The 16,379-nt window shown below is 36.7% G+C and overlaps 1 protein-coding gene across 6 annotated transcripts in view; it reads left to right on the forward strand.

The window, feature by feature from the left end:
* SCN1A (sodium voltage-gated channel alpha subunit 1) overlaps nucleotides 1–16,379 on the forward strand; it is a 157,060-nt gene that overhangs the window by 109,156 nt on the left and 31,525 nt on the right. For all 6 annotated transcript variants that reach the window (XM_059875048.1, NM_001193218.2, XM_059875041.1 and 3 more), the window contains 2 exons: nucleotides 461–817; nucleotides 1,996–2,478. In XM_059875048.1, the coding sequence (XP_059731031.1) occupies nucleotides 461–817; nucleotides 1,996–2,478 (840 nt within the window). The remainder of the gene's footprint in view (nucleotides 1–460; nucleotides 818–1,995; nucleotides 2,479–16,379) is intronic.

The following is a 16,379-nucleotide window of genomic DNA, read 5'->3' on the forward strand; positions in this document are numbered from 1 at the left end:
CATCTTTTGCTTAAGAGGGTGGTGCTATGACAGTGCAATGGCACAGGTCATTTCTAATTGGTTATGGTCCAAAGGTAGACGGATTTAAAAGTCTGGAAAGTGTAAGAATGCAAGGTGGCTCTTACCTATTTCCCCAATCAAGATTATAAGTTTTGCAATCAGCAGTGGCCCAGGACATCCACTAACTCTCTTAAAAAATGTCTTTTGTTTATACTTCAATATCTTTCTTATAAGTTATTATTGATATAATAACACTGTATTTCAGGTTTACAACATATGATGAAATATTTGTATGTAGTGCAAAATGATCACCACAATAAGCTCAGTTAACATCCATCACCATTATAACATCTGTAGAGCAAAGGTTGTTAGAGATTCAATTTTATTCATTTCTTGGTAAACCTCACATGTAATGCTTTCAAGGCTTGATCATAATAACATATTTTTTTTTATTTTCCAGCTTCGAGTTTTCAAGTTGGCAAAATCTTGGCCAACATTAAATATGCTAATAAAGATCATCGGCAATTCAGTGGGGGCTCTGGGAAACCTAACCTTGGTGTTAGCCATCATCGTCTTCATTTTTGCTGTGGTTGGCATGCAGCTCTTTGGTAAAAGTTACAAAGATTGTGTCTGCAAGATCAACAGTGAATGTAAGCTCCCACGCTGGCACATGAATGACTTCTTCCACTCCTTCCTGATTGTGTTCCGGGTGCTGTGTGGAGAGTGGATAGAGACCATGTGGGACTGCATGGAGGTCGCCGGTCAAGCCATGTGCCTTACTGTCTTCATGATGGTCATGGTCATTGGAAACCTGGTGGTATGTACCCATTTAAGATATGAGTTTCAGAAATGGATTAAGAGCACAATGAAATGATGACCATTTTGTCTAAAACAAAATTATCATTATTAATTTCAAAAGTCTCTTACCTTGGATACACTTATAATCTTTGACAACACAACCAGTGACCCTACAATGTTTAATCTCAACTGTTTTGCCAGTCATTTCATCACACTTACTATGTGAGCTCCTATGGAGTATAATATTAAAGACAGGTTTAGAAGGATATATTGGGAACATTTTAAAAATTCAGATCCAAGGAAGGGAAAAGTCTGAAAAAAAATAAATTTAGAGAAAACCCAAACTTACTTGCCAGTACAGGACTAAAAAGTGGCACTTCCCATTGTTCCTAGCTATTTCAACTTTTCTTTGCTCATTCATTGTAGATAGTATTCAGTCACTCTATGTCATAAGGCAGATGCATGAACCAACCTGGGTTAGTCAATCCTTACATCAAAACCGAGGTTGGCTAAGGATTCCTAACCCACATGGAGTAACTAATCCGTCCTCTCTTTTAGGTTGGTACCTTACTGTTACCATATAAAAATATATCACACACTCCAAAGGATACATACATTAATATGCCAGTCTCATGGAAATATTAGTGATTGTTTATAAATAGTTGTCCTAATTAGTCAACAGTGGGGTATGAGAAAAATAGTAGATCAAGAACATATATGTTGATGCCTATGTTAAGCCCATAATTCTCATTCTGGATCATAATGATTTTCTTTCAATTAATATCCAATTTAATATCTTTTCATCAAAAAAGAAACTATAATATGCAATTAAATGCATAGTTTTAAAAACTAAGGAATTTTAAGTTTAGAACTCTTATATAGAACCCACATAAATTTATTTCTTATAATCACATATTTTTAAGTTTAGTAAAACCTTAGGTCAGCTCAGTGTCTTCATTTTATAAGTAGAGGAACTAGAGACCAATGGAAATCATATCTTTCCCTTTAGATGAATTGTGGCATAGCTGTTAAGCCCGAGCACAACATTTAGATCTCTGAACTTCTAGTCACTATGCTGTGGTGTTTCTTTTGCCTCATTGTTAGAACTTATAGTTTCCTCAACAAGAAATAAGTGATCTCAATCTGGTCTTCTTCACATTGGGGTGAAATTATAATGATGTTTGTGTTATTTTTAAGGTCCTGAACCTCTTTTTGGCCTTGCTTCTGAGCTCATTTAGTGCAGACAACCTTGCGGCCACTGATGATGATAATGAAATGAACAATCTCCAAATTGCTGTGGATAGGATGCACAAAGGAATAGCTTATGTGAAGAGAAAAATATATGAATTTATTCAGCAGTCCTTTGTTAGAAAACAAAAGATTTTAGATGAAATTAAACCACTTGATGATCTAAACAACAGGAAAGACAATTGTATGTCCAATCATACAACAGAGATTGGGAAAGACCTTGACTATCTTAAAGACGTAAATGGAACCACAAGTGGAATAGGAACCGGCAGCAGTGTTGAAAAGTACATTATTGATGAAAGTGATTACATGTCCTTCATAAACAATCCCAGTCTTACTGTGACTGTACCAATTGCTGTAGGAGAATCTGACTTTGAAAATTTAAACACAGAGGACTTCAGTAGTGAATCAGATCTGGAAGAAAGCAAAGAGGTAAGATTATAAGGATGTGGTTGGGTATAAATGTATATGTATATACATATATTATATTGCCTGTATTTATGATTATACATTCCATGTAGGATATTTTTGCCATAATATAAAATATTATTTCATTGAAGAACCAAAGATTTAAGCTCAGTGAGATGATTAATAAGTTAAAGAATAATATATGTGTATGTTTTCTCATCCTAATAGTATAAGTTTTCTCATCCTAAGTAATGGGTGTTTGTTAGAGGATGAATGAATGAATGATCCAGGGAATGAACAAGCATCATTGGATTTAATCCTTGTAATAACCTCAGAAAGATTTGTTGTCATTCTAACCTGTCAGATAAGAAAATTAGCTTAGGAAATTTAAGCCCATATTATAATGAGGAGATATAGCTGAGAATTGAACTTACAGTCATTATGAGCTCTGTATATCTTACACTGCATTGCACTAATTCACATACATGGAAGAGAATTTAACAAGAAATAGTCTATGTCATTCCATTAAGGTGACTCAAATGGTAAAGAATCTGCCGGCAATGCAGGAGACGCAGATTCAATCCCTTGGTTAGGAATATTCCCTGGAGAAAGGAATGGCTGCCCACTCCTGTATTCTTTCCTGGAGAATTCCATGGTCAGAGGAGCCTGGTGGGCTACAGTCCTTGGGGTTGCAAAGAGCTGGACATGACTGAGTAACTAACACTTTCTTCTGAACTTCATGTTAATCTTCCAGACTGCCATAGCAATGCTCCACACACTGGGTGGCTGAAACAATCAAAATGTATTTTCTCACATTTCTAGAGAGTGGAAAGGTCAAGGTCAAGGTGCTAGGAGGGTCAGGGTCTGGGGAGAGCTCTCTCTCTGAGTTGCAGATAGCTGCCTTCTCACTGTGTCCTCACACGGTCCGTCCTCAGCATGTGGGTGTGAGCTCTGGTCTCTCTTCTTATAAGAGCACCATCTCTGTTGGATTAGAGGTTGGATCAAGACCTCACTTAACCTTTATCACTACTTCACAAGCCCTGTCTCCAAATAGAGTCACACTGGGAGTTATGGCTTCAAAATACTAATTTTGAGGGAACACAATTCAGTCCATAGCAACTGACTTAGAAATATTAATCTAAATATTAATGGATTTAAAAGATAATTCCAAAGAAACAAAACACCTTCACTTCCCATTTATTGTGCGGAAGTCTCAAAAATGGTAAGATGGCTTAGGTTACATAGTCCAAATTTTTTAAAAATTCATTTACACAATTTATTTTTAAAACAGCCTCACAGAAAAATTGAGAGGAAGACAGCAAAATTTCCACATACTCCAATTTGTTTTATTTGTTGAAGCTACACTGATGTGTCATTATTACCCAAAGTGTATAGCTTACATTTGGATTCATTCTTGGTATTATCCATTTTATAGTCAGTTCAGTCATTCAGTCATGTCCAATTCTTTGCAACCCCATGGACTGCAGCAGGCCAGGCTTCCCTGTCCATCACCAACTCTCAGAAATTGCTGAAACTCATGCCCATGGAGTCAGTGATATGCCATCCAGCCATCTTATTCTCAGTCATCCCCTTCTCCTCCTGCCCTCAATCTTTCCTGGCATCAGGATCTTTTCAAGTCAGTTCTTCACATCCGGTGGCCAAAGTATTGGAGTTTCAGCTTCAGCATCAGTCCTTCCAATGAATATTCAGGACTGATTTCCTTTAGGATGGACTGGTTGGATCTCCTTGCAGTCCAAGGGACTCTCAAGAGTCTTTCCCCACACCACAGTTCAAAAGCATCAGTTCTTCAATGCTCAGCCTTCTTTATAGTCCAACTCTCACATCCATACATGACCACAGGAAAAACCATAGCTTTGACTAGATGGACCTTTGTTGGCAAAGTAATGTCTGCTTTTTAATATGCTGTCTAGGTTGGTCATAGCTTTTCTTCCAAGCAGCAAGCGTCTTTTAATTTCATGGCTGCAGTCACCATCTGCATTAATTTTGGAACTCAAGAAAATAAAGTCTGTCACTGTTTCCATTGTTTCCCCATCTATTTGCCATGAAGTGATGGGACCAGATGCCATGATCTTTGTTTTTTGAATGTTGAGTTTTAAGCCAGCTTTTTCACTCTCCTCTTTTGCACAAATGTCTGAAGGCATTTATTGTCTGTTATTGAATCACACAGAGCAGTTTCTATGGGTCTAAAAATCCTCTGTACTCTATTCATCCCTCTGTACTAACCTCTGGCACTGATCTGTAACTGTTTCTGCCCTTTTCAGAATGTCATATACTTGGAGTCATATAATATGTAGACTCTTCAGACTGGCTTCCTTTACTTAGTAATCTGCTTTTAAGACTCTTCCATGTCTTTTCATGGCTTGATAGTTCACATCTTTTAGTGCTAAGTTCTATTTTGTTGTCTGGAGGTTTATTTATCTGTTCACTTACTGAAGGACATCTTGGTTTTTCCGAATTTTAGCCATTATGAATAAAGCTATTATAAACAGAGTCGTGTACAGGCTTTTGTGTGGACATAAGATTTCAACTCATTTGGTTAAATACCAAGAGTGGCAATTGCTGGTGGTATGCTAAGTGTAAGTTTTATTTTGTAAGAATTTACAACCTGGTTTCAAAATGGCTGTACGGTTATTCATAGCCACTAGCAATGAAGGAGAGCTCCTGTTACCCCACAGCATTTGCTGTTGTCAGTGTTCAGGATTTTGGCCATTCTAGTAGATGTGCTGTTGTTCAGTTGCTCAGTTGCATCCAACTCTTTGTGACCCCATGGACTGCAGCACGCCAGACTTCCCTGTCCTTCACCATCTCCCAGAGTTTGCTCAAACTCATGTCCATTGAGTCAGTGATGCTCAATAGATGTGTAGTGGTACCATATTGGTTTTCTTTATTTATTTTTCTTGAAGGATAATTACAATATTGTGCAGATTTCTGCTATATAACAACATGAATCAGCCATAGGTATACATATGTCTCCTGCCTTTAAACCTCCCTTCCCGATCCCACTCCTCTAGGTTGTCAGAGCCTTGGTTTGAACTCCCGAGTCATATAGCAAATTCCCACTCACCATCTATTTTACATGTTGGCTCAGACGATAAAGCGTCTGTCTACAATGCGGGAGACCCGGGTTCGATCCCTGGGTTGGGAAGATCCCCTGGAGAAGGAAATGGCAATCCACTCCAGTACTGTTGCCTGGAAAATCCCATGGACAGAGGAGCCTGGTAGGCTACAGTCCATGGGGCCTCAAAGAGTCGGACACGACTGAGCGACTTCACTTTCACTTTCAGTGTGTATATTTCCATGCTGCTTTCCCCATTCATCTCACCCTCTCCTTCCCCCCTCCCCGTGTCCACAAGTCTGTTCTCTTATGTCTGCATCTCCATTGCTCCCCTGCAATAGGTTCACCAGTACCAGATTTCTAGATACCATATAAATACACAATATCTGTTTTTTCTCTTTCTGACTTACTTCACTCTGTAGGCTGTAGGTTCATCCACCTCATTAGAACTGAATCAAATGCATTTCTTTTTATGACTATTATTCCAGTATATATATGTACCACAGCTTCCATTGTATATATGTACCATTACTTTGCCAACAAAGTCCATCTAGTCAAAGCTATGGTTTTTCCAGTAGTCATGTATAGATGAGAAAGTTAGACTACAAAGAAAGCTGAGTGCCGAAGAATTAATGCTTTTGAACTGTGGTGTTGGAGAAGACTCTTGAGAGTCCCTTGAACAGCAAGGAGAGTCAACCAGCCCATCCTAAAGGAAATCAGTCCTGAATACTCATTGGAAGGACTGATGCTGAAGCTGAAACTCCAATACTTTGGCCACCTGATGTGAAGAACTGACTCACTGGAAAAGACCCTGATGCTGGGAAAGATTGAAGGTGGGAGGAGAAGGGGACGACAGAGGATGAGATGGTTGGATGGTATCACTGACTCAATGGACATGACTTTGAGTAAACTCTGGGAACTGGTGATAGACAAGGATGCCTGAAGTGCTGCAGTTCATAGGGGTCTCAAAGAGTCGGACTTGACTGAGCAACTGAACTGAGCTGACTGACCACAGCTTCTTTATCCATTCATATGTTGATAGACATCTCAGTTGCTTCTATGTCCTAAATACTGTGAATAGTCCTGCATTGAACATTGTTTTTTACTTTACATTTTATGAATACATACGATGTGGAGGATCTTTTCATATGCTGCTTTGTCATCTGTTTGTGTTCTTTGATGAGGTATCTGTTGAGAGCTTTGACCTGTTTGTTTTTTTTTTTTTAATCAAGTTGTTTTCTTATTGTTGACTTTTGAGAATTTTTTGTGCATTGTGAATAACAGTCCTTTACCAGCTTCATTTTTGCAAAGGTTTTTCTCCTAATCTATGGCTTCTCTTCTCACTCTCTTGATGACGCCTTTCACAGAGCAGATATTTTTCATTTTAATGAAGTCTAGTTTATCAGTTCTCTTTTTCATGGATTGTGCCTTGACAGATTTCTGAAATCTGGGCAAAATCGCTGAGACAATGCAAAAGACAAATAAAATCATATCTCCCCAATTAGAAAGTAATTCCTTTGGCAATGGATTGTGTTTTATATAATTTTAATCCTCCGAAGCACCTAGTACAATGTTGTATACATAATAAGGGCTCAATAACTTTTTGAGTTTAGGTTGATTTGTATGGATACTAAAGTTAGAGTGTGCTGGTCTTAACTCTATTATGGGCAGTCACTGATTGTATATTATCCAATTTTCTAGTTATAATATGAGCATATCTGTCCTGTAGTGCTTATAGGAATCTTATGAGAATCTAAAAGCCGTTCAGAAGTTAAAAGGACTCAAAAACAAAAGGTAGTGATGGTGCAATTACTACCCTAACTCTGCTTAAATAAATACTTTTAAAGTCAATTGAATTATTAAACTTACATATCTTTGGAATAAAAACAACATATTAGTGGCATAGTTAGGGGAAAGTACCCTTATTTTAGCAATGAGTGCATGCCAGAATGAAGTAAAACTGTCATTTGAGTCTTTGTAATTCAGATCATGTTAATAACATGTCATTTGTTGTTTGCTCACCATAGACAAAGCACTGTTTATAGGGCTTTACACATAGCATTATCTCATTCATTCTCCACACCATGAGATAGATACTATTATTCTAATCTTACAATTAAGAAAATTGAACACAAAGAGTTTAAGTAACTTGCCAAGGTCATACAAGTAGTAAAGATTGATCCTGGCCTAGAATCCAGGAAGTGAGCTACAGTTTATATTTTGAACCATTACCTTAAATTTCCTTAACAATGTCTAAAAGTATACTATCTCTGGTATCTCTTTGAATTGAATAATACTGTTTACTGACAAACTAATAAGTGTTCACTATAGAGTTGGTATTGAATACCAAGCCCTTGTCACCTGGCACCAGTTAATGATATAGCCAGGAGAATCTGAATCTCCATCAGTCCTGGAGGGTCCTCTTCCTCCTTTGCTGGCCTATAATTTAGATTGATCTGCTTCTGCATACCACACTAATCTGTAGAGATCTGCTAATTACAGAGCTCTTATTCTCCCAAATTATGGGTACTCAAAGTTGTGCTTTAGGAATATACCTTTCTGCATTTAATCCCACCTGCAAGAATCTTCCAAATAATTAGGAAGCACTTCTGTGGTTGCATTGTCAGTTTATGAAGCCTTTGAGAATAGGGAAAATACCAACCATGTCTTACTCACCTTAAGTCCGCAGCGTATACATAATGTTTATTAAATGAATGAATAAATGAGTAGTGAATGAATAAATGAGTTCATTGATTCCAATGAACAAGTAGATCCCACTTGTCCTCCCAGTGATAAATATTTCCTTACTGTTTTGCTGATATTTCCTCATTTAATACTTTTATCTTTATTATGCATGATATAAGTTGAAGAACACACGATCATTTTCAATCTGTTACATACTGCTGAATATCAGCAATTTAAATTTGTGCTACCACATAAAGGTCTACAGGGAATGCCTTATGTGGACAATAATCAGTTTTCAGATGTGTCTAAGAACAAGGATTAAGCTCATTTCATTTAACATAATATGCCCCACATTTATCCTAGTCTCTAGCATACAATCAGTATCCAGTAAATGCATGTTAAATAAAAAAATAAGAATAGGAAGTCTTTGGTTAATCTTGAATCAAATGGATATATACCAAGACTTCTGCAAATATCCAAATTTATGAACACCATGATAACATAATTTTCCCCAATAGAAAAATAGCAGACAATATATCTGAAGATATTAAGAATCTACTGGAAGATAGGTATATATGACTCCAGCTTTTTTGTGTAGACCATCTCTTTACCTCATGGTCTCTACAGCAGGGATTGCCTCCATCTTATTAGTTTGACATACTTTAAAGCAGAATTCAGAGTATGTGTTGTTTGTTCAGTCGTTGAGTCATGCCCAACTCCTTACGAGCCCATGGAAGGTAGCCTTCCAGGCTCCTCTTGTCCATGAAATTTTTCAGGCAAGAATACTGGAGTGGGTTGCCATTTTCCTCCTCCTGGGGATCTTCCCACCCAGGGATTAAACCTGTCTCTTGCTTCTCCTGCTTTGGAAGGCAGATTCTTCACCACTAGCACCACCTAGGAAGCCCAATTCAAAGTATATTAGAATGATGTTTCTTCACCTTAACCCCTGCATAAGGCAAATGTTTGACTAACAGAAGATTTCACAATTAATAAGAAAATTTTATATGTATTGATTATGAACAATCAACTGAAGACTGTCATTACAACATAAATCTTGAAGAAATCATCTGAGTTTAGGGATGATAAGGAAATTAGAGTTAGTATTTGATTTTTCTGTAGCTTCCCTATGGAAATTCTAAATCTCAGTACAGAATCTGTTCCTTTGATACTGTTGCTTTGCTGAAAGTTTTTAATAGAAGTCACTTTAATTTTTAATATTGTTAGTGTACACTAGAAATATTTACTAATGTACAATGTACACAATAAAATATTAATACTGATATTTTTGATGTTGAGCATCTCAACTAAGTTTGATTTAAGCTATATATCTTAAATATATATGTTAATATGAATACATTTAATAACAGTAAAATTCTCACCTTTAAAATCGTATATGCCAGCTTTTAAAATATTTTTTCAATATAAAAAATATATGTATTATACACATATTCTGTATCCTTTTGACCCTTAAATTCCAGATTTATTTTTAAAATATTTTATCATATTATAAATTGAAATTCTATTACACCCTACAAATAAGCTCCCTGTAACAAACCAAGTCTAAAATAACAACATAAACATCCTAAGATGAGTCAGAGAACAATAACCAAAAAAAAAAAATGTGATCACTTACTCAAAGAAATATTGTGGAGAGTATTATTTGCTTTGCTTTGTTTCGCTTCACCCTCAAGGTCAAAATCGTTTGCTATAGTACAAAATATTTTTTAAAAAGCAAGAAATGTTGCATAAATCCACTGAGGAGGAAAAATGCTCTTCCCATCAGGATTGTAGTCATTAAGTGGTTATTGAATGCCCTTGTGTACAAGGCAAAGTGGATGCTTCAGATGCAATGTAGTTCTTTCATTCTCTCTGTTCACTTACTGTCATCCTGCCAAACATACGTGGACAATAAGTCAGTATAGAATTGAGCCATTGAGAGTTACATGTGAAAAAATATTTTTAAATGAACTAGCCCAATTGGAAATGAGTAAATTAAAGGTCAATTAATGGCTTCATAAACATAAAACTCAATGCTTAAAATAGACTATTAATCTCGAAGACCATGAGAACCAACTGCTTTATTATGTGAATGATGAATTTCAAAATAAAAGTGAACTTCAGTGTAAGAACAAAAAAGGAAAAATTAATTGTTTTATTGGTTTTTAAATCAATACAAGTATTTATTTGAAAATTTTATTTTTGTTGTTATCCAACTTATTTAGTAGTTTATCTGAATTCGTATCTCATGTTTATCTGAATTAATAACTCAGGTCTAAAAATCTTTTCCTTCCCTTTTTGAGTAATAGTGTTTTTACTCCAACCAAATAAAGGATTCAGAACCATATTATCTTTGATTTCAACAATGGTAAATATAAAAATACACTGAAAAAGTATAATGGTTGTAAGAGTTTTAATACTATTCTTTTGGTCTGTGGTGAATCAAAGAAAAATAAGGATGTCAATCATTTGAATAATATAAATAGTAAAATGTTATGTTTGTTATCTACAAAAAGTATATGTACAGAGAATTCTTATTTTCAATGGCCCATGGTGTATTTATATAAATTAATAATGTACTGGGCTTCAAAGTAAGCCTCAATAAATTCAAATAAGCAGACATTGTAGGGTTATTATACCAATAAATTCAAGATAGAAGATGTCATATAGGGTTATTATCTAATCACAATGCAGTTAAACTAGAAATTAATAATAAAATAACAGAAAAAATATAACCATTTGAGAATTTAAGAGTTTCCTCCCAAATAAATGTTGGTTTAAGTAGAAAATAAAATATGTAAATAACTATTTAGAAAATAAGAATTTTTTCTTTCAAAAATCTATGAAATTGGACCGAACACCCTCTGAATATCTCACTGTTAACAAAGATGACCAAGAAAGGATGAAAGAACATGACATGGAACTTAATTTGAGAAATTAGAAATAGAACAACAAAGCAAAGGGTATATGAATAAAAAGAAATTAATGTAACATGATATTAGTGTAGTAGGTGGTTCTTAGGGAAAAAAATCAATAAAACATACAAACTTTAGTATTATCAGCAGGATCCTAAGATGATGCCAATGACTCAACAAGCTTGGGTTCAGTTTATTAATGTTATTTAATCTGTTTTTGTTTAATACATTTATTATTTATTTTTTAATTTCAAATTTACCTACTAATATTCTTTTTTTATCTCATCCATCAAAACCCTTGCTGCCTCCTCTGTATTGTCTAGGCATGCTTCTCAGCTCAGTCTCTTCTGTATCAGTTTTGTTTGTCTTTCTTTTCTTTTTCACACTAATTCTATTTATTTCCATTATGTACAAACTTAAAGAAAAAAACACTAAAATTTTTCTTGTGGTAGCATAGTTTATCTAGAGTAGATTAGCTGGTCTGAGTCCACTTGCCTGTGGTTGGTTTTTTCTAACATTCACATGTCACTTTATCTGATGTCAGTATGATTTAAAGCTGGGGCAAGATTCCCTCACTAGTGTGAGAATCAGGGTCTATCAAAGGGGTCAGCCAGGGTGTGGCTTACCAGGCTTCTTTTGCAAAATGTTGTTTTAGGGACCTATTTAAACCATGTATGAATACTAAATTAAAAAATCTAATTTGTAATCATGTCCCATTCCTGAAATGCATACAAAGTCCTTATGGATCCCAAATATTAAACTGCTTAATTTTGAAAAATGATACATACTTACCTTAAAATATCTCTTTGGGCCTCTTGTTCTAGCCTGGGTTCATTGTTTCAAGTTCTACATCATTGCCTATCATGGACTACATCTGTAATTCATCATCTATGATTCTAGTTTAGGTTTTTTTAGAAGACAAAGATTATAAAGAACTTTATAAAGCAACCTGAATTTAGCATCGTTCCAGAAATTTATACCCCATATATTACAATGGTGTGGTTAGTCATCCGAAGCCAGACATTCTATCTAGAGTGCGAAGTCGAGTGGACCTTCAGAAGCACTGTTGTTGTTAATCAAACTAGTGGATGCGATGAAATTCTAGCAGAGCTATTCAGATCCCTAGAGGATGATGTCATCAAGGTTTTTCATTCATTATGTCAGCAAATCTGGAAGACCCAGCAGTGGCTACAGGACTGGAAAAAGTCAATCTTCATCACTCATCACCCATGCTAGTAAGGACATACTTAAAATCTTGCATGTTAGGTGTCAGCATTATGGGAACCAAGAACTTCCAGATGTCCAAGCTGGATTTTAAAAAGGAAGAGGAACTAGAGATCAAACTGCCAGCATTTGCTGCATTATAGAGAAAGCAAAGAATTTCAGAAAAAACCTCTCTCTCTTTCATCAGCTATGCTGAAGCCTTTGACTGTGTGGATCATGACAAACTGTGGAAAGCTCTTAGAGAGATGGGAATACCAGAACATCTTACTTGTCTTCTGAGAAACCTGTATTTGGGCCAAGAAGTAACAGTTAGAACCTTGTATAGAACAATTCATTGGTTTACAACCGAGAAAGGCGTACGACAGGGCAGCCTGCTGTTTCCTTTTGTTTAACGTATATGTTGGGCACATCAGAGAAATGCCAGGCTGCATGAGTTACAAGCTGGAATCAAGATAGACAGGAGAAACATCAACAACGTTAAATATGCGGATGATACCACTCTAATGGCATAAGGTGAAGAGGAACTAAAGAGACTCATGAGGAGTGTGAAGGAGGAGAGTGAAAAACTGGCTTAAGACTAAATATTAGAAAACCCAAGATCATGGGATCCACTCCCATTACTTCATGGGAAATAAAAGGGGAAAAGGTGGAAGTAGTAACTGATTTCCTCTTTCTTGGGCTCCAAAATCACTGCAGATGGTGACTACAGCCATGAAATCAGAAGATTATTGCTTCTTGGCAGGAAAGTGATGACAAAACTAGACATTGTGTTGAAAAGCAGAGACATTACTCTGCTGACAAAGATCCACATCGTTAGGTCTGCCCAGTGGTCATGTACGGTTGTGAGAGCTGGACTGTAAAGAAGGCAGAATGCCAAAGAATTGATGCTTTCACACTGTGGTGCTGGAGAAGACTCCTCAAAGTCCCGTGGACAGCAAGGAGGTCAAACCAGTCAATCTTAAGGGAAATCAACCCTAAATATTCACTGGAAAGACTGATGCTGAAGCTGAAACTCCAGTATTTTTGTCATCTGATGCGAACAGATGAGTCATTGGAAAAGTCCCTGATGCAGGGAAGGGTTGAGGGCAGAAGGTGAAGAGGGCATCAGAGGATGAGACGGCTGGATGGCATCACCAATGAACATGAACTTGGGCAAACTCCAGGAGATGGTGAGAGACAGGGAGGCCTGACGCGCTGCAGTCCATGGGGTCATGAAGAGTCAGACGTGACTGGGCAACTGAATAACAACAGCATGCCCTTTTTAAAAATAACCTACCCACACCTAATTTTACAACAAGCTATGTTTTGATTTGTTTTTTAATTGGAAGAAAATTGCTTTACAATGTTGTTGGTTTCTGCCATACAACAATGTGAATCAGCCATAATTATATGTATATCCCTCCTTCTTGAATCTCCCTCCTTACCCCCATCCCACCACTCTAGGTCATCATAGAGCACCAGGTTGGGTTCTCTGTGTTATATAGCAACTTCAACAAGCATTTCTTTATGTGTTTGTATATGTTTGAGGGATTTGCCTTTATTAATTTTATGCAGTGATTTCAATTTAGTTTCTATGAATACAGCAACTTTGTTTTCAAACTCACTTTGTCAAATTATGCAAGAGTAAATTCCATAATTATAATATATTAATTTACAATAGTACAGATTGATTTGAAAACAAACAGCTTATTTTTGATAAGCATACAACTCACCAGGTGGAAGCAGAGATGTAGTACAGTATAGCCGACCTCCTGAGAAAATAGCAATTACTGGTATCAGTCATTGTGTTTTACAGTGAAAATGCCAAGCATTGTTAGTTTGGTAAGTCAATTAGCATGGAGGTAGGCTAAATAAAAAGCAGTCTGTGTCCAAAGAGTTGTGCAGATAAAGTGGTGAGGATAGAGTAATTATTATTCGTCCAAAATGATGCGCAAAAACCACTATATTACTAAAAGCCAGAGAACATTAAAGAAGGTCACTGTGACTAAAGTACGGCTTCTGTGAAAGACAGATCTGGGAAATTTGGTTGGAAAGCCAATCTGGAGACAGAAACTTCATTTGGTAGTAACATCTGAAGCACAGGCACTCATTCATTCACCAAATATTTATTGGGCAACTAGCATAATTCAGGCCTTTGTGGTAAGGCTAGAATAAATGGTGACTGTATTATTTATAGCTGTCCAGAAAAGAAGTGACAAGGCTGAATAGAGCATTCCTAGGAATCAGGAAGATGAAACTGAGAGCAGAGTATTTCAAAGGTATAATTAAATTTGACTTCACTGTCATTATTTGAAATAAATAAGAGTAAGCAAGATGATTTTGAGTATAGGTGCTGAAAGATATTTCAAACAGAATCAGGAACTTCGTTTACAAAGTACATTTAAGAGAGGAAAAAGAAGTCATGCCATTAATTGAGATAGGTTGAGTTTCAGTGACACTAGACACACTTTTGCTTTCCTACCATGGTCCGAACAAACCATGGGATATACTTACGTTGCTTAAATTGTGTTTGGAAATTAATTTATAAACATCTAAAGGATCACTTGTGTAAACCTGGGGACTTTCTAAGAGCACATCTTCCATTGTAATACTAATAATGGACATTTTAATCATCTTTTATATCCTTTTACAATTTCTCCCAGAGTGATTGCAAACTGTATGCATTAAAGGGGAAATATACCTTGAAGTGTAATAACTGGTAATATAAACTTTGATTTTAAAACAAGAGTAGCTAGTTTTTAAGAATATTCTTAAGAATGTTGTTGTTGAGTCACTCAGTTGTGTCCAGCTCTTTGCAATCCCATGGAACTGCAGCACGCCAGGCTTCCCTGTTCTTCACTAACTCCCAGTTTGCTCAAACTCATGTCCATTGAGTCAGTGATGCCATCCAACCAACTCATCCTCTGTGGCCCGCTTCTTCTCCTGCCCTCAATAATTCCCAGCAGCAGAGTCTTTTTCCAATCAATCAGCACTTTGCATCAGGTGGTCAGAGTATTGAAGCTTCAGCATCAGTCCTTCAAATGAATATTCAGGGTTAATTTTTTTTAGGATTAACTAGTTTGATCTCCTTGCTGTCCAAAGGACTCTCAAGAGTCTTCTCCAACAGCACAGTTCAAAAGCATCAATCCTTCAGTGCTCAGCCTTCTTTATGGTTCAATTCTCACCTTTGTACATGACTACTGGAAAAACCATAGCTTTTACTAGACAGACATTTGTCTGCAAAGTGATGTCTCTGCTTTTTAATATACTTCCTAGATTTGCAATAGATTTTCTTCCAAGGAGCAAGTGTCTTTTAATTTCATGGCTGCAGTCACTGTCTGCAGTGATTTTTCTTGGAGCCCAAGAAAATAAAGTCTGCCGAGGTCCAGCCCTGGCTGATCCAGGGTATTCGAAGGGGAGACGGAGTCGGCGACCTATTCAAATGGTAATTAGAGATATAAAGAGTAATAGAATGAGGATAGCTCAGTAGGAAAATTCAGTGGAAAAGAGGCTGAGTAGCTTGGTTTATGCGGAAAATCAATATAACCCGTGACACCAGGTTAGCTCTGACCACGGAGGCCACAGGGGCCCTCTCGAATAGCGGAAGGTGCCCCACCTTAGACACCTTCTCAAGTGGGTCTTAGAAGCCCAGGCAAATAAATGGTCGCAGAGGACCTCCGCGCTCCAGATGGAGACTTTAGCCAGAAGTTAAAGCAAAGAATGACATGGGGAGACCAAGCGTTGGTGAGCAAGGCCCGTAGCTTTATTTTCAACAGGGGCTTTTATACCCTAAGTTACACATAGAGGATAATAGGAGATGCAAAGTCAGCAGTTTTTGATCCTTATCAAAAACCAGGGTTTCTTTCCTGCAAATTTATCATATACAAATGGTTTAGGTGATTTACATCATCTTCTGGCCAGAAGGCCTATTAACATTTTATGACTCTTGACAAGGACTTATCAACAAAAACTTATTTTCTCTAAGAGTAATTATTTTAAGGTTTGGCGCCATCTTCCGAAGATAAAATTGCATTCCTATAGGGCGGATG

Source organism: Bos taurus, chromosome 2 (assembly GCF_002263795.3).
Source record: "Bos taurus isolate L1 Dominette 01449 registration number 42190680 breed Hereford chromosome 2, ARS-UCD2.0, whole genome shotgun sequence".
Taxonomy (NCBI): domain Eukaryota; kingdom Metazoa; phylum Chordata; class Mammalia; order Artiodactyla; family Bovidae; genus Bos; species Bos taurus.